Source organism: Polyodon spathula, chromosome 8 (genome assembly GCF_017654505.1).
Source record: "Polyodon spathula isolate WHYD16114869_AA chromosome 8, ASM1765450v1, whole genome shotgun sequence".
Taxonomy (NCBI): domain Eukaryota; kingdom Metazoa; phylum Chordata; class Actinopteri; order Acipenseriformes; family Polyodontidae; genus Polyodon; species Polyodon spathula.
In genome coordinates this window covers 47,573,667-47,592,655 of record NC_054541.1, presented here as the reverse complement: position 1 = coordinate 47,592,655, position 18,989 = coordinate 47,573,667, and the positions used below count along the sequence as shown (strand labels likewise).

The 18,989-nt window shown below is 38.7% G+C and overlaps 1 protein-coding gene across 5 annotated transcripts in view; it reads left to right on the top strand.

The window, feature by feature from the left end:
• LOC121320068 (CCR4-NOT transcription complex subunit 2-like) overlaps positions 1-15,355 on the top strand; it is a 36,134-nt gene extending 20,779 nt beyond the window's left edge. The window contains exons 3-16 of one of the 5 annotated variants that reach the window (XM_041258230.1): positions 32-104; positions 1,215-1,274; positions 2,254-2,401; positions 4,233-4,415; positions 5,713-5,792; positions 6,342-6,485; positions 6,737-6,861; positions 7,453-7,573; positions 9,082-9,238; positions 11,217-11,278; positions 11,380-11,429; positions 12,276-12,376; positions 12,871-13,006; positions 14,143-15,355. In XM_041258230.1, coding sequence (XP_041114164.1) covers positions 32-104; positions 1,215-1,274; positions 2,254-2,401; positions 4,233-4,415; positions 5,713-5,792; positions 6,342-6,485; positions 6,737-6,861; positions 7,453-7,573; positions 9,082-9,238; positions 11,217-11,278; positions 11,380-11,429; positions 12,276-12,376; positions 12,871-13,006; positions 14,143-14,229 — 1,527 coding nt within the window. In that variant the 3' untranslated portion in view covers positions 14,230-15,355. Of the gene's footprint in view, positions 1-31; positions 105-1,214; positions 1,275-2,253; positions 2,402-4,232; positions 4,416-5,712; positions 5,793-6,341; positions 6,486-6,736; positions 6,862-7,452; positions 7,574-9,081; positions 9,239-11,216; positions 11,279-11,379; positions 11,430-12,275; positions 12,377-12,870; positions 13,022-14,142 lie in introns of all 5 variants that reach the window. The other 4 variants (XM_041258228.1, XM_041258229.1, XM_041258231.1 and 1 more) reach the window with 4 other exon arrangements.
• Positions 15,356-18,989: the final 3,634 nt, after the last annotated feature.

Below are 18,989 nucleotides of genomic sequence, written 5' to 3'. Positions count from 1 at the left end.
CTGACTAAACATTTCATTGTCTCCTTTCTAGATGCTGCAGTCTCCATCACCATCAACGTCAGGTCAACTGTCTCAGTTAGGTGCAAGTTTATACGGCCCACAAAGTAAGTACTTCGTCTGTTTTGTTCAGTTTGTGTCGTATGTTCTGTGTGGGCTTTGACATGTCTCTCTTAGTATGATGAGATCAAACATTAAGATAAAATAAAGATAATTGCCTCTTGTAGATGCCACGTGTTCAGTGTTTTAGATATAGTTGCTGTATCCCATCCTTCATTTCATGCATACCCTAGAGCAGTGGTACACAAAGTGTGGGGCGCGGAGAGTCAGTAAGAGGGGGCAAGACTATGACTAAAGGGGCAGTGCTGTAAAAATTAATTTACATATTTTTTAAAATGATAGAAAATTTAAATACATAAATGACAGCTAATTTAGTCCAAGTTCTTACCTTTCAAATGAGCCGTTGACGATCACTCTAGGACTTGTAGAACTGGAGAAATGATATTTGAAGTTGCGAGTGTCCATGAAACTTCAGTGAACATAACCGAAATGGTGGCTTCCATGTAAGTGTTAAAAAAGCACAAAATATTAATAGGTTTTTCCCGTATTTAATGTAAATCGTGTATTTTTTCCTAGATTTAACTAAGAAAAGTTCAGATTTAGCTAAATACATAAATGCTAACAAACACAATTTTTGAAGTACGTAAAAGATATAATATTAATAAATTGGCATTTTATGCAGAGGAGGCGGGGAAGCGGGGGGATTGGCTCTCGGAGTGTAAAGGCAGCTCTGCAACATGCAATGACAAATCAAACGCGTCAGTGGGTGGAAGTTAATTTGCATAGCTTCAGATTTAGCTGGCAAAATATTTTTGTGAAAACCCAGATTTAATTGCTGAACGATAATACTTCAGATTTATCTGTTGGGTAAATGATTAATTGCAAAGTGTAAAAAAATAAAATACTAAGTGGGGGAGAGGGGGTGGCGCAACACAATGTATGCTAAGAGAAGGGGGCAGCATGTACAAAGTTTGCACATCCTTTCCCTAGATAAAGGAATAATCTGTGCATACTTCAGAAATAATTTGAAATGGTAAAATAAAAAAGGGGTAGACTGTTGGGTGAACTAACTTTTTAAGTGATTTTTATTATTTATTTATGTTTTTTGCTTGGCTGATGTTTTCTTTTTTACCCTTTTTCCCATAAACCCCTTCTAGGCTGTGAGCGCTCCATAATTGAAGAGGCAAGGTGGGATGCCCTGGCGAGGGGGGAAGCAGGTTTGTTACACAGGACTGTGTCATAGCAGTGCATTTATAAGCAACAGTAATAGGGAGACTGGTGGGCATGGCTGGAGGGGAGGGTACAAGCCCAAATGCCAGTGGCACTCCGCAGTAGGAGTGGCACGTCTTTGTTTTGGAAATAGATTTGATGGTTTGGGTTTTTTAAAGGCAGTATTTCCATAAACTTTCATTAATTATGAGGAATGCCCTTTGAAAAGCATTTAATCTGTGATCAAGGGGTAAGTTGAAAAGCAACTGCTAAATCGCGCTGTGTATTTTCTGAAATAATTAAACACCTGGGACAAAGATTCTCAGCAATGCACACATGTGATTAATTCAAAGTCTGAAACCAGTAACATGACCTGGACAAAGCTCTTTATGTGGTGTTGCTTTTCCAAAGATTTTTTTGCTACTTTTATCGTCTTGTACTTTTAGATGTAAGATTATTTGACAGAGGCGCTATGAATGATGGATTGGTTAAGTTAAACAAAGTCACTTGCATTTAAAAATGCAATTTTGCATGTTATGCTTTGACACAAGGCAGTGATGATTGAAGTGAAATGTTATGCTAAAATAATATATAAAAAATCTACCACCTTTTTGTTATAATGTCATATGGGCTCAAACTTTAACATTTTATATACAGTAAAAGTAATCGGTGTAATCACTACATATATCTAATTTAAAGACAGATCAGTGCAAGGAACTAATTTGTATTTTTTGCAAGTCGTGTTCCTAAAGAAGTTAATTCTGTATGTATATTGACTGGAAGAGCCTCTGTTGTTTTTCATATAGACAAAACAAACTGTTTTGGAATGAACTACAAAAACAAAAGAAAGTTCTAAATCACTCCTTGCTGCTTGAGCTTTAAGATTGATTTGTTTATTCTGAATAGCATTGTTATACACCAGGTTGATGTCACAGGAAGTAAATGAATGGTCTGCTTTTAAATAGATTTCTCCGTCTCTTCACACAGGTGCACTAGGTGTCCAAATGAGGGGGATGAACAACAACAACCCTCAGTTAAATCGCAGCTTATCACAAGCTCCCCAGTTACCGAGCCATGTAACTCCGACGACAGGAGTGCCGACCATGTCTCTCCATACTCCACCGTCACCAAGCAGGTAGGCCTGGCAGCGAGAGGGGGAGCTGGAGGGGCGTATACAGAGCAAGGGCCAAACTAGTTAGTGGAGAGCACTGCCAACTGTAAACTACAGCTATGGACAAACGTTTTGCATCACCCTATAGAATTAACTCATTTTGTGTCATAAAGTCGAATGAAACCTGCTGAATAATATTACACTAACATATTGAATTAAAAAAATGTGACATTTCAAAACCCAACATGAAGTACTGTACTACTATTATGGCTTCCGGTAGACTTTTGCAATATAATTTTGTAGTTTTTTAATGCAAAATTATGTTCATATGTTTTTTTTTTTTTGTTTGTCTCAATCATAAAATTCTAGGTGATGCAAAACTTTTGTGTGTAGCTATACTTGTAGTTTTATAAACACGATCGTCTTCAGCCTTATTTTCTTGCATATTTAACCATTTCACGTTTTGAGCCATACAAACATTTTTTTAATATGCTAAAATGATGTTTACTGGATATCAGGTATATATGTTTACAACTACAAATAAAAAGTACCGAACTGTACTTGTGACGTGATGCCAGAACCCTCTGTTTAAAACAACACTGAAGAGCAAAGGGCATTGATTTCTGTCCTATTCAGCACAGCAGAGGTTCATGTTTAATATTTCAAATTGAAATTCCACGAGAGAGAGAGAGAGAGAGAGAGAGAGAGAGAGAGAGAGAGAGAGAGAGAGAGAGAGAGAGAGAGAGAGAGAGAGAGAAAGAGAGAGAGAATTTCCTTTGATTGTTAACACCAACATAATGCTTCTGGTGATGTTATGATAAATGTAGTAATTGTGAGAATGCAAATCTTACTAACTACACCGAAACCCGACACTGCGGACCGTGACTAGAAATAAAGCAGATCAGTTATTCACATGCTAGTGATGATCCACTGTGAACATGGAAATGCTGCCCTTTTGTGTACCCCAGTCTGTCCAGTTCACAGAATGTGTGCCCATGGAAACTTAGCTTGTGTCTGAGTGTCTCAATGTGGTGTTTTTTTCCCCATTCGGATACAAATATTGAGCTTGGTTTATGAATTATGAAGGTACTGTGGCAGCAGCACGATCTGCTCATTATCTAATCCTTATTTGCCATGTGCTGCGGAGCCAAATAATTAAATCATTTCTGAAAGCCATCCACTTGATTTGTTTTTAATGACGAAATTAATTTAATAGCAGTGGTAATAGGAGTTGATTTGTTCAACTATTGTTAGAGAGAGGAGCATAGAAAGTAAAGGAGGGGTACATATTAATGCTCACTTCATGTTCTGTGCCTCAGTGTGTGAATGTATGTTATGCCCAACCATTAGTGATTTTGTGGCACCTGTTGTAGTATTATTTCATCTAGCTCTTTAGTCAGACACACATGTGATTTTAGTATTGTCTTCTAAATAAGGCACTGCTAAGGCTCTAGCCATCTCCAGTCCATTTTATTTGCTTTTTTAAATCTGTGTACATTTAAATTACGTTGACTCAGTTTGTCTTAAGGACTATTTTATTAAAATTATTTGCACAATTTTATTAAGACTAATGCCTCTTCCATCAGCATAAGTATATTTAGCGAAGGCTCATTACATGTATATTTTAATAATGTACCCTGCTCATATTACAGCCCAATTAAGTTTTATGTTTTCATACATCATTATCTCTGTACATTCAGGGTATTGTAGGATTCCAAGTAGTTTACCCTCTTAATGATTTAATCTGCAATAAAACAGTATTACAGTTGAGTTGCTGTCGAAATTACAGGTGTTGCCAAGCTCTGTTTGTAAGATAAGAACGTAAAATGACAGTTTTCCTTTCTTTGTCTTGCAGGGGCATTTTGCCCATGAATCCCAGGAATATGATGAACCACTCCCAGGTCGGGCAGGGAATTGGCATGCCAGGACGGACGAACAGTATAAGCAGTTCAGGGTTAGGCAGTCCAAACAGAAGCTCACCCAGCATAATATGTATGCCAAAGCAACAACCCTCTCGGCAGCCCTTTACCATAAACAGGTCAGGCTTCTGAACTCGCGAGCACATTGCTGATACTTGCAATTGGTTTCAAGCTGGGGGGAGGGTAAATTTTTTGTACATGACATTTTTGCTTTAGAGAAGTAGAAGCTTTTGCACCAGACTGTGTAAAGATACCTCCTATCATTGGGCGCTGAAAGACAAAGTTTGAGAAACCCTGCTTTAGTGGTTGCTAAAAAGAAGAGCATATTCCGATAAAGGTAAAGTGGATGTTTAGGGGGGCAGTAGACTACCCTTATAAGAATTGACATCTGGAGTCATCCTTGTTGATTTCTGTTGCTCTAGGGATAAATGCAGTTACCCTAACAGTACAGGGAATGCTTTATTTTTTTAATGTGCTTTATAAATGCCTTGGAGTCCTTAACATTTGGCAAAAAAAGGTTGGACCACCATTTAGACACACCTGCCGCTATCAATAGTGTAGAGCCACCAAGGGATCCTTGACCATTCCTCAGCACAGAAGTGTGTGCAGTGCAGAATCGCAAGCCATATGCAGTGCTTCAGCCTGCTCGGAGACTTGACATTCCAGCTTGGAAATAGAATTACTCCTAGTTGTATTCCCTTGGCAGTACAATCTGAACTTTGGTCCTCTGTTTATAAACAGAAAGAAACTAAATCAAAGGGTTTACTCAGTGTTTTTACATTTTATAGGTTTAGATGACGACCCAGTAAAGTTAAATATTTTACTGCCTACCCAAACAATAAAGATTATGCTGTGTGTCAGGTGGCAGTTTTCTCTCTGTTATGCATGATTCCATCTGCTGTTGACAGTGCAACAGAAGTCATTAATTTTAGGTAGGAATTAACCTTAGATGCTCAGCTAAAAACCTTATTCACCAAATCCTTTCACTTAAGCCTGATTCAAGCCCAGGGCTCCGGAGGTGAAAGCATGAAAGGCTGTGAATTAGCACCGCCATAACCCCAAGCATGCACCTTTCCATATGTTATACCAATATTAATACTATTCAGCCAGATAGATACCTGGGTACTTGCCTCACTTTCGACTTGGGTGCCCTTGTATGTCAAAAGGCTCGATCAGAAAAGTCAAACGATAAAAATGTAAGTCAGTAACACAATAAGGTCTACTTGACATCCTTTTTTATAGTTGGACCTTAGATAGACAGACTGAGGGAAATGAGTGCCATTGCATTTTATTAAATGTAAACTTGTGCATAAAAGGCAGTTCTCTTCATTGCAAAATTAAAAAGTCATGAAAGACCTGCAGTAATGAACACAGAGAGCTTTGCACTTCCTTAGTCCTCTCGTCTCTGTCCTGCAGTATGTCTGGATTTGGAATGAACAGGAATCAGTCGTTTGGGATGACCAACTCGTTATCAAGCAACATTTTTAATGGGACAGGTGAGTGCCTTCAGCAGTGCAGGCTAAGCAAATAGACAGTGTGCTTTCACTCACAGGAGAATACAACTCCCACAAGCACAGAATTTAGCCCTAATCATTTATTAAAGTTGCTCTTATAGAACAGAGTTGTGCAGTGCATTAGTCTGACTTGACTATAGACTGCAAGTCACAGCAGTTATTGAAGTATGACAGATGCAATGTACAAAAACAGAATCCTAATGCAGATAGTGTTGCTTGAGGGAAGAAGAGGCTGTTGCACCAGGGAAAATCTGGTGTCCTCTAACTTGATATGCAAATGCCCTGTGCCCTACTCTATGCCCTATTAATAGTCCTAATACATTTTGCACATTCAATGGTAAAGATGTAAGGATGCTGAATTTTAGTCTCACCAGAAAGTGTGTTGACTACAATTTTAGAAAATGGCAAGTCTACAGTATATTCATGCACTATTTTGTATTAACTCTTGTATGTATAACAGTGGTTTGTAGATGTTTTCTTTCCCTACACATCAATGGTGGATATTGTTGATGTTTATTCAATCTGTTTCAGACGGGAGTGAAAATGTGACGGGGTTGGACCTCTCAGACTTTCCTGCACTAGCGGACAGAAGTAGAAGGGAAGGAAGCGGCAATCCAACTCCGTTGTTAAATCCATTGGCAGGGAGGGCTCCTTATGGTGAGCATTTTTTTGAAGGTAAAGAAGAGGTGGACAAAAACATAATTATTATTTTGTATTGTTCAAGCCTGTATCTGTTAATCAGTCTTACCTGATGTATTTCTGGCGACTGTCCAAAGCAGAGGTATCAGCAGGTTATTTTTGACCATCCCTTATGGTGGAAGTTGATAAACTGAGTAAATCAGAAATATCACAACTCCATGCACACATTTGCATTTAACTTGCACATTAATTATGTGTATGTGTGTGTGCGTTTATTTTTCATGCAGTTGGGATGGTAACAAAACCAGCAAGTGAACAGTCTCAAGATTTCTCCATCCACAACGAGGATTTCCCTGCATTGCCAGGCTCCAGCTATAAAGATCCTACGTCAAGTAACGAAGACAGTAAATCCGTGCGTACACCTCTAACATAGAAGTCTTTGCCTTAGTATTTGATGTATTGCATAGCTTACAGAGGTGTTGAAGTAATACAAAAGTATTTTCTCCAGGGGTTATCACAGAAGCAGGAATTGGCTATTGGCCTGCAGATACACTTTAATGGTGTTGCCAATGAATTGGCTAAACTACTACAACTTTTTGTACAGGGGATCTCCGTATTCAAACTCCAGTCCAAATGAGAAGCTCGTTCAATCAAGCTAGTAGGAGTTCCTGGTCATCGTTGAGTTTTCCTCTTAGTATTGCATCATGCTGCATTTAAGATAAATCTACAGAAATAAGTCAGGGCACCTTTACATTTTGTTTTAATTCTTATGTACAAGTATACAATAATAGTACATTTTTATAATGGCAAAAGGTATGTAAAGTTTTGCATTCCCATTGTCAGTTTTACATGCATCTAGAGAACTGGTGATCCAGTTGTAATGAAAGATTGATTCTTTAGCACTAGTTATTGGGACTGTTAGAATTTGGGGATCTCTGGATAGGTCTGTCTGTATGTCACACGTGAATGTGGTCTTGGTTACTAACGCGCATGTTTCTTTTAGAACTTGAACTCTTCGAGCAAGAATGCGTCTAGTACGGATGGACCTAAATTCCCCGGGGACAAGGGTTCGACTGTGCAAAACAACAACCAGCAGAAGAAAGGCATTCAAGTGTTACCTGACGGTAAGCATTTCCTGCCACAATGTCTGCCACTGCCGGCATTTCCATTCTAACTGGTTCCAGGCGAGCAGAGGGCCTGGCTTGGTAAGCACTTCAGGTGACAATCAGAATGGAATCTGGTACCATTCTGTTAGGGGTGCACCGATAAAGATTTTCTTGGCAGATACCGATAACCGATGATTATCTACCCATACCTTCAAATACCAATAGGATACCGATAATAATAGACAGGCAAGCTATTGTAAACTACTAGAACAAGACATAGGGCCTACATTTAAACTTTTATAATTTTAGATGTTAAGAAATGAGCAGATATCCTTTACTGGTATTTGTGACAATGAACAGGTATTGTTTACTTGTTACATTTACTTCAGAAAATGAGTACAAAGAGTAACTTTGACAGCAATTTATACATTTGTTTTAAAAGTGTCACGCAAAAATTAACATTTTGCTTTTGTACTAGTAAAAACACTTAGAAAAAAATATATAACGTGACTAACGTTTATAGTTAATGTAGCCTATGCATTGTTAACTACAACAACTTTTGTTAAATTCTTATTTTAAGCATACACTGCTTAAATGCAGCACAACTTAAATTGTTCACTTAATCAAAAAGTCATAAATATTAAATTTCCAGTTACAAAATTCAATCAAACTTGAATTTGTTACTTAACAGAAGACAGCATAATAATAAATTTCTGCTTCAAAATGCCGCCGTATACAATAGCAAGATAAACAAAAATTACAAAAGCTAATTTATGAAGTACATTGTGTAATAATAATAATAATATAATACCACCAATGTTATTTAGGATTCAACCTATTTATTTATTTGTTTATTTATTTATTTTTTTATGTATGGAAGTATCAGAATAATATTGTACTTATGGTTCATCGTTGGGTTTAATGTAGCATCAAGTCTGTTCTGCTTCACAGAACTCACTTTCCTATTGTTGTCTTCAGATATTTAAAAAAAATTCCAAACGCTGTTCTTTTGAGACATTTACTGCAGGCTGATCACACGCTATACAGCACTGCAAGGAACATCAGTAAGCATGCCGGACCAAACATTCAATTCAGTGCTGGAAGAAAGAACAAAAATTTCCGATAGCCGATTGTGTTCTTTTTTCCTTTTATCGCTGCCATGCCAATAGGCTACCGATTATCGGTGCACCCCTTATATATATCTAGATATATCTCTATCTATCTCTATCTATCTATCCGCAGTAAACTCCAAGCATATTATACCACCCGCTCTCTAATCCACAGGTCACAGGATCGATGGTTACGCACATATTAGCGAGGGTTGCCGATATCTGAAACCAGCCAAAAAGTTAAATTCTCTTTTTTAACTATTTATTTATAAGAATGCCAATAAAATGCCTGTACATTATTCTTTCTATGTGTATATAAATAAAATAAAAAAGTTCCAGAAGTGTTGCTAAGTTTTTAGTACAGCTATGAAGAAGCAACAGTTTCTGCAGCTCTGTCACTGTTTTTTCCCCATGTAGGCCGGGTGACTAACATTCCTTCAGGGATGGTAACGGACCAGTTTGGAATGATCGGATTGTTAACATTCATCCGGGCAGCGGAGACGGACCCTGGAATGGTACACCTTGCATTAGGAAGTGACCTGACAACACTAGGTCTCAATCTCAACTCTCCAGAGTAAGTAGTTTTCATAACTGCTTTGCTAACATATTAGCAGGAGTTTGCATTTATAGGAATCATAGGCATAAATATTAATATTGGTTGTGAGGAACAAATTCAGATTGTTTTGATGTTTGGTGCAGATAACTGATGGGCTGTGGCCACATGATTTTAATAGAGAACATGCAAATCTGCATTATATATATAGATGTATACAGTACTGTGCAAAAGTTTTAGGCAGGTGTGAAAAAATGTTGTAAAGTAAGAATGCTTTCAAAAATAGACATATTAATAGTTTATGAATTAACAAAATGCAAAGTGAGTGAACAGAAGAAAAAGCTACATCAAATCAATATTTGGTGTGACCACTCTTTGCCTTCAAAACAGCATCAATTCTTCTAGGTACACTTGCACACAGTTCTTGAAGGAACTCGGCAGGTAGGTTGGCCCAAACATCTTGGAGAACTAACCACAGTTCTTCTGTGGATTTAGGCAGCCTCAGTTGCTTCTCTCTCCGTGTAATCCCAGACAGACTCGATGATGTTGAGATCAGGGCTCTGTGGGGGCCATACCATCACTTCCAGGACTCCTTGTTCTTCAGACCATTAGTTCTGACCAAATCCCCAACTCCATTTGCAGAAATGCAGCCCCAAACTTGCAAGGAACCTCCACCATGCTTCACTGTTGCCTGCAGACACTCATTTGTGTACCGCTCTCCAGCCCTTTGTTTCCTTGGCTGACCACTGCGTCTACGGTCCTCAGCGTTGCCTGTTTCTTTGTGCTTCTTCAAAAGAGCTTGGACAGCACATCTGGAAACCCCTGTCTGCCTTGAAATTTCTGCCTGAGAGAGACCTTGCTGATGCAGTATAACTACCTTGTGTCTTGTTGCTGTGCTCAGTCTTGCCATGGTGTAAGACTTTTGACAGTAAACTGTCTTCAGCAACCTCACCTTGTTGGCTGAGTTTGGCTGTTCCTCACCCAGTTTTATTCCTCCTACACAACTGTTTCTGTTTCAGTTAATGATTGTGTTTCAACCTACATATTGAATTGATGATCATTAGCACCTGTTTGTTATAATTGTTTAATCATACACCTGACTATATGCTTACAAAATCCCTGACTTTGTGCAAGTGTACCTAGAAGAATTTATGCTGTTTTAAGGCAAAGGGTGGTCACCAAATATGGATTTGATTTAGATTTTTCTTCTGTTCACTCACTTTGCATTTAGTTAATTGAGAAATATAATCTATTAACATGTCTTTTTGAAAGCATTCTTATTTTACAGCATTTTTTCACACCTGCCTAAAACTTTTGCACAATACTCTGTGTGTGTGTATGTGTGTGTGTGTGTGTGTGTATATAATATATATATATATATATATATATATATGATATTGCCTAGGAAGTCTTACTTATGGCACTAATGTCATAACAATTCTCTAGAAGTTTATTTGAATGCTTCTGTACGGTGTTTCAAGCCAGATCAGACACCATAACCATGCAGTGCTGTCCATAGTCTGAGGTACATACAGTACTAAAACCTTGGTTGTAAGTACAGCTCCCTGAGTTTCTGGAAGTACCCTGGTCAGAGGGCATCCCAACACCTTTCTTGCCTCGGGAGCAAATATAAAAGAAAGGGTTCAGATTGGGCCAGGAAAACATTTCCTGCCGAGAGCAGCTCTTTACTTTTGAATAGTAAATAAACGGAGGGCGTTCACTCTCTGGGGCTTTTTCTATTTCAGACTAGTTTAGAGAGTGTTTAATGGCTAGTTGAACAACGTGAAACTGCCTTTCCTTTCAAATTGAAGGTTATGCTGTAGGCAGTGAATGAGGTTGGTTTGAACTGTTCTTTTCACATTTGTACAGTCTGCTAAAATGTTGTTGGTGACTAAATAAATTAAAAAAAATACCTGTTCTTTTGAATATGTATATTAAAGAAAACACTGCTGTACATTGGTAAAACAATCAAACAAAAATAAGTTTTACTTTTCTACAGAAATCTCTATCCCAAATTTGCATCTCCATGGGCATCAGCACCTTGTCGACCTCAAGATATTGGTAAGTGACTGAAAGTACAGAATATATTTACTGTGATGCACAGAATCTTCCTCCGTGTGTGTGTGGGTGTGTGGATATTGATGGGTGTTTTATTGTTTCAGACTTCCATGTTCCATCCGAGTATTTAACGAACATTCACATAAGGGATAAGGTGTGTACAGATTTAGTTATTGTGTTTAAAGACAAAGTCTGTTATAATTGCTACTTTTCTGAATTAAAAAAACAAACTGCTACTTTCTGTTGAAATTGCTTGCCAAATATGTTGTGTAAGATGTGAAAAATATACTGCTCTTCTGCAATTCCTATACTGGACAAAAAGGGGCAATGAAAAAGATTGCTTTCCCTCCTCAAACAAACGCTTTCCACTGTATGGAAATTATAGAAGGAACACTTTGTCTTTTGCTTAAAACTTATTAAAACAAAAGCTTTTAAAACTAAAACCATCAACAAGAATAAAAAACTGTCCTTTCATTTGAGTTCACGTTTAATGAATGGACAGTTTCGAACAGTGTTCTCTAATCGGATTGTCTTGAACTCGCTTGTACCACAGCAATAAGCAGCGCTGCATCTTCTGCAGAGCTTCTTATGATTAAAGTATATTGTGCTGCTTCCTTCATTACGAACACATATCAAATGCAGCCTTATGGTAGTGGGGCTTTAGAAAAGCAATTTGTAAGATTAATGGATCCAAGTGTAAAATGTTTTAGTGTTCATATTTCTAGAGATTTCCAAAAGGCTTTAACACATTTTTAACTTGGCAAGAGAATTCTTTGATTGGGGAAAGCCAGAATATTTTGGTTGGTCCTGTAAAGGTTTTATACCTCACTTGTGGTGTTATTGAGATTATGATGATGTATAAAATGCACACTTTTGTCAAGCTTCATGTTTTAATGAGGTTTTTAGCATTTGAACAGTGTAGGTGCAATGGATACACTGTTGCTGATTTTTAGTATTGTTGTTGTTCTTTCAATTTAATTGAATTTATTCACTTGTACAGCTGGCTGCAATAAAACTGTCCCGATACGGAGAAGATCTTCTTTTCTACTTGTACTACATGAATGGAGGAGACCTTTTACAACTTTTAGCGGCGGTAGAGCTGTACGTATATATAAAACACATTCATTATTATAGAGCTGCTGTTTGACTGGAAATGGTTTCTTCTCTGAAAGTAATATTTAGTCTATCCTGCCAAAAACCTTCGCTATGAAATACAAGGTGTATTGAATACCCCCACACAAGACTTCTCTGTGTCAGATTAACCCATTTACAGAAGTTTTTTACACCTGTAGTCTAGGTTTCACACATTAATTGCCTTGGCTTGTACATCAAGAGTACAAGGATCAGTTTACATAGCAGAGGGGAGCAAGCCGGGAGTTCCTGGTGTTAATCCCATTTTAGCTGGATTCCTTTTTTTTAAGTGTACAGTGATGTTTTATATTTTTCAATTTTACATTCACTGACATACCATATTCAACTACAATCTGTTAAAATACTACTGACACTTTAAAATAAAAAAACACTGTACAATTTTTGTAGGATTTTTTTCTTCTGATTTTAAACTCTTCCTCGTTCTTCCCCTTTTTGCTTGTCAGGTTCAACCGAGACTGGAGATACCACAAAGAAGAGAGAGTGTGGATTACCAGGGCGCCAGGAATGGAGCCAACAATGAAGACCAATTCCTACGAGAGGGGGACGTACTACTTCTTTGATTGTCTTAACTGGAGGAAGGTAGCTAAGGTAAAGGTATTGGTTTGAGTATCCACTACCTTTTATACACTAATATTTCTCCACAAGCAATTTTGGTTTCTCTTGCTGAGAGGATGAAGGGGCTAACCCTCTATCGCCTTACTGACCAGAACCAATTGGCAGGCAACATCTGAAATAGAGAGGGTTTGTGGGGCTCCTGAGTGGCGCATCCAGTAAAGGTGCTCTGGGTGGAATGCAGGATGTGCCCTATAGCCTGGAGATTGCGGGTTTGAATCCAGGCTATGTCATTGCCAACGGGGAGTTCCCAGGGGCCGGCACACAATTGGCCGAGCACCGCCCGGTAGGGAGGGCTTAGTTTGGCATGGCAATCCATGGTTCACCACTCACCAGCAACTGTGTTGTCCTCCAGCACTACAGTTCTGATGGCTTCGCTGTGGATCTGCAGTGTGAAAAAAGACGCCTAGGCAGGGATATGTTTCAGAGGACGCGTGTGTCCGCCTCCGTTCCTCGAGTCGCCAGGGGGTTGCAGTGGTGAACCGGGATTAATTAAATACAGCTGCCGATTTCAAACTGGGGAGAAAACTGGGATAAAATCATTGGCGACGACTGAATGTATTTATTTATTTATAAAGAGGGTTTGCAAAGTTATGGTACAGTGCTCTTGCCTCTTGAGTCTTCATGAGGACACTCATTGTGGTCTTGACGATAAGCACGCTGGCACAGATTGCCACACAATGGCAGCCACTCATAAAAATGCCATCTGTTGTTTTTCAAATGGCATCAAATGCAAACAGGCATGTCTAGACATTGTTAGTCAAACAATTTTGTTTGTTCAGTCGTTATTTTGAAAGTCATGTCATTCTGTGAGACTGGATCTATACAATTATAAGCATACACAGTGTGTTTTTGCCCTCAGTCCTTTGTTCTGAATCAAAAAAATAAACAGTGTGGACCTTCTAGGGAGTTTTGTTGAACTGGGGCGGTAGGGGCTTTGTATTAGTCATGCTCCTGGCTATGATTCTATATGAGCACATTGGAAGTTGTGCAGTGCAAGTCTGTTTTTTATTTGTATTTATTTCAGTAACAAGATTTGAATGGTATTAAGAATTGTCTGTTCTGGCCAATCCCCTGATGTTTGTGTTCTTGTTTCATTTCAGGAGTTTCACCTGGAATACGACAAACTAGAAGAAAGGCCTCATGTGCCGTCAACCTTCAACTATAATCCAGCTCAGCAAGCCTTCTAAAAGACTTCCCTGTTCATGGGGTATGGCTGTCTCAGCACATTACTCACGGAAACTGCAGAAACTGATGCGGATCAGGCATCCTGGTTTTTATTCCTTGAGGATCTGGCAATTGACTTAGGCAGAGGGTTCACCATTTAGAGGGTCCTGCCTTACTAGCTGTGCTGCCCAACACCCAAAGCCTGTATTATTATTATTATTTCCTTTTAGTTTAAGCAGGGTCTACATTGTGTTTACACCTCTGGCAGACCATAGACTGTCAAAAGGCAGGAACACTGACACCAAAATAAAAGGTTTATGCTTAATTTTTCAGAGTGTTAAAGAGAAAAAGAAAAACAGAAAAATGCAATGTTTACTGTAGCACTATTTGGTAATAAAAAACAAAAATTGTTTGTGCATTTTTTTTTTTTTTTTTTAAATGTGAAGATCCTTCTCGTATTTTGTTTGGAAAGAAAAGCAGCCTGTAGACCTGTCTTTGTTTTTACTCCACTCTCCTCCCCATCCCAAATCCTTCTTTTTTCAAAGGGCTTTTTCTGCCTAGCTTAATACAAGACTGTTTTAAGTGAAAGTTATTGCCACAGCCTCTGGATGGTTCTCCAGGGTTGTAATTTACTGAGCTTCATCTTTCCAGAATGAGCAAACACTGTCCAGTCTTTGTTACGATTTTGTAATAAACGTGTACATTTTTTTAATTTTTGGACATCACATGAATAAAGATATGTATGTACGAATGTGTATATATTATATATATATGACATCTATTTTGGAAAATACTTGCCCAGCTGTACCTCATTTTTAGGAGGTGTGCATGGATGCAATACATGGAAACAGGACATTCTGGAACTGCTACTCTGGGGACCACAGTGTCGCCCTGTGCACTTACAAAATATAAGAGGGCCAGATTTTCAGCAGCCAAGGACATCCATACCCAAGTGAACATGATGGGACTCGAGGAAGTGAACTGAGACAATTCACTCTGGCTGTTTGAACAGCAGCATTTCATAGGAAAAAAATTATTACAAAAAAAAAGTAAAAAAAAAAAAAAAAAAAAAAAAAAAAAACAATCTTGTATTTTCTGACCACGTTAAAGCTTCTTCACTTTGTAATAAAGTAGAAAAGCTCTCCTCAATGCAGTGTTGACTTTGATTTAAAATGTGAAACCATATCCATCAGAGGGATTAAGGGAGGGAGGGAGGGAGTGTGTGTGTTTGGTGGAGGCACATGGATGGTTAAGATGTGTTTTAGTGAAAATATGAACTTACTAGACAGAAAACCATATTTCCATCTTTCCAATAAACTGGAAGCACACATTTTTCTAAGAAATACTGGAGGTGTGTTTTCTTGGCTAGATGGCACTAGGCCTTTCTTATCTGAAGTTACTAAGTGAGCTTCTGATTTTGCAGTACACCAAACTTCTGTGAATGGAATTTGATCCTCTTGTGTGCCTATAGTGAAACCAGCTAACAACCACTGTAGGGGTTGTACTAAAGGGGTATTTAAAGACCAGTGCTAGGCTTTATGTCAACGTTCCATCCAGAACATCACTGGTATGCACTGCATTCATTGCTAGCTACATGTTTAACACCTACATTGTTAAACATTAGTGTGCGGGACACCTGAAATTAACCAAATGCTTTGTGCATTGTAGGAATACCTCTTCAAGCCAGACTGAGAGTACAAAATATGTTAGAATTGTCTGGTTTTAAGTTTTGAACTCTAGGGATATACTTGATAATTACTATTTTTGTAATTGTTTCAGATCAGAGTGTTTTATTGTACGTATAGCAAAACCCCATAACTAATGAATGTCGGTTTCATGAACACAAGCCTGCAGCTGTTATTCTAAGCCATGTTCCAGTGCAGGGGTCTCCAGCCCCGGTCCTGGAGAGGCACAGGGTCTTCCAGTTTTCTTTTCAATCGAGCTCTTGGTTATTTAATTGAACAAGTTATTGGCGTAGTCAAAATGAACACATTTCCAGATATTTAGCCATTGATGACCCTTGTTCTAGAGGATCATCATTACAACCTTTGTCACTTTCTTTTGTCATTGTAGAAGTGTAGAAAAACATTACAGCCTTTGAGTCACTGTCAGGACAGGGTGACAGCTAAAGAAAACCCTATAACGCTGGCATCAACAGCAAATAACTGGTAAGGCATAAAATATGGGAGAAAGATTGGTTTGGCCACAGGAAGTTTCATCAGGCTCCTTGATCTGAAGAGTGACTCTTGGTGCTCTTCTGGTATTTCACCTGCAGTGATAAGGACTTACTCGGTTGCAAACGGCCACAGTATTGTTGGCAATGAGATATAAACACCCCAGCTTTTTTCCTTAGCAAGTTTATGCTGTTGATATTCACATCTGGAGTGTATTGCCTTGTCTTCTTGCCCTTTTGTTTAGGTTGATCTTTTTTGATTGTCTAGGGGTCCTCTGAAACAATGGGAATCACCACTTCTCCAGTTCTCCCCCAAAGCTCCCTTCATGCTGGAGTCCACTAGCCCAGAGAGGCTAACTACATGGGCATGAAGGATTTGTTACCTAGGACCTTCAACCACAGCCTTGATGCTCTTGATCGTATATTTCTTCACCATATAGAACTAAACAGTAGAGATTGCAAGCCATGAAGACCCTGGTTTAGAAGGTCCTCTCTTTTTAGTATAGGTTTCATACATCAACCTACACCAAAATGATCTGTGCAGGGCAGTCCACAGGGTTCAAATCTGGAGCAGTTTCCTCACTTTGTGGATTCCTATCTCTTTGTGCTTTGACACAGACTGCCATGCACTTCCTTGCAGTATTCTCTTCAAGTTGGTCTGCTGGCAAATCCCTTTATCCAATCTTTTAAGGTCCACAGGCATTAAAGATGTTCAAATGCTCACTTAAATATTATTAACAGATTAGATAAGACTATTACACTTGATCGGAAATTCAATTTTGAAAACATGGGGAATGCATTATTATTTGCAGATTACATTTTAGCACAGATTGGGTTACTGAGCTTTGTATTTCAATGGATTTTCAAACCTAGCCTGGCATTCCTATAGCTGGGTGCAGTTGGCGGTCTTTTTTAAATATATATAGTGTACTATTATCAATATAATTGTGTTTGTGCTCTTCTGTTGCTCCTCTTTCAAGTGGATGTAGTTGAAAAAATAATTCTGTAAGTCCTCCAACCGCACACTTCCACTGCTTGTACGCCATGTGAGAAGAGGACCCTTCATCTGGAGATTGAAAATGTTCTCACTGTTTTTACACCTTCTTCCCTGCCTTTAACCAACCTGCTCGATTGAAATGACCCAACAAGTGACACAGCAATTGACTTCTTTCACCCTGGTGTAGATTTCATTTAAATAAAAGCACGCTTGCTATAACATGTTTCTTTATCGACTAGACATTTGAAACCTCCACAGCGAATGGAAATGCACGACAGGTAAGATTTGTGCAGTTATGTTATAGCTACAATCACTTTGAAGTCCACGGGGAACGGATGGGTAGCTCTCAGTGGGGTTTCATCTTGGTCATACAGCAAGCTGTTAAGTTGACCGAACTTCCGTCTTTGCCCAGTAGAGGGAGGTGCCTCCTTTGCCGAAGAAGATGCATGAAGGTCATTACCATAACAGAATTCTTCACTGCTATGTTATTTTCCAGATTTTTCAGGAGATGCTCATCAGGTCTAGTTGCCTCCCAGTTAAACTGCCGTTCTAGAAGTACGAGCAGGTTTCCTTTTTGTTTTACACACGCACTGCTGTCCTGACATATGAAAAGTATGCGGTTTGGTAGGCAGACAGACAGCAGTGTTTCTCAATCACAAACTAGCAATTCCAGGGCCAAAGCTGTATGTTCTGTCCCAGACAGATTGAAGTTTAGAAATCCTGTTAGGAATGAAAAAAAAAAAAAAAAAAAAAAAAAAAAAACAGTTAAAAGCAGAGCAGTGACAACAACGGTCAGGACATTTTTATAACTCTAGGGAGGAGCTGTGTGTGGAGCTGAGGTGGAGCAGGGGGGGGGGGGGGGGGGGGGGCAAAGTGATGCGATTTGAATCAAACGCAATTGAGGCGTACATTACCAGTCTATTTATAGTGCTCCGATGGGCCAAAATTGGATGACGTCTTGTGTGTACGTGGCAGTCCTTCCTCTTTTGAAAATTGAGTTAATTGAAAAACTTTTAACACCTACTTATGAAAAACAATGGGAAATGTATAGCATTAAAAAAAAAATAATAAAAATTCTATAATTGTATTTCATGGCCATTGGAATCGACGTAGTTGTTTGTTTTCCAGAGATGTTAGCCTCTAAACAACTTTGAAAGATTTACATTGTGCATGCAATGGAATTGTTATTCTTGCCATTCCTTGTTGTTTACGTTAAGATAAGGGGCACACCATGCATCAACATGACCAATTTACGGCCGCTTTTCCAACGGAAAGCCTAGCTGGCAGTTTATAATGAGGTGAGAAGGGGAAAAGGTGTTTTTTTTTTTTTAAGGAGAATTGAATTACAAATTACAATTGTGTTTTATCTAATCATTTCTCAAGGCTATTAAAGGTGTCTTAGCTTTTGTTGCAGGCTGTTAAAAGAAGTTGTGCAACATTAGGTACAGCCGCAGTTCATAAGTCCACTGTGCCAGTGTGCTGCTGGTTTCAAGCCTACACCTGAGCCAGGTGTGTGACCAGGTGTGACAGTTCTTTTAGGCGCCATTCCTCCTACTGGAGGTGCTTTCTCTACCCAGAACGGTTCTAGATCCCTAGCTTTGATATATGCCAGT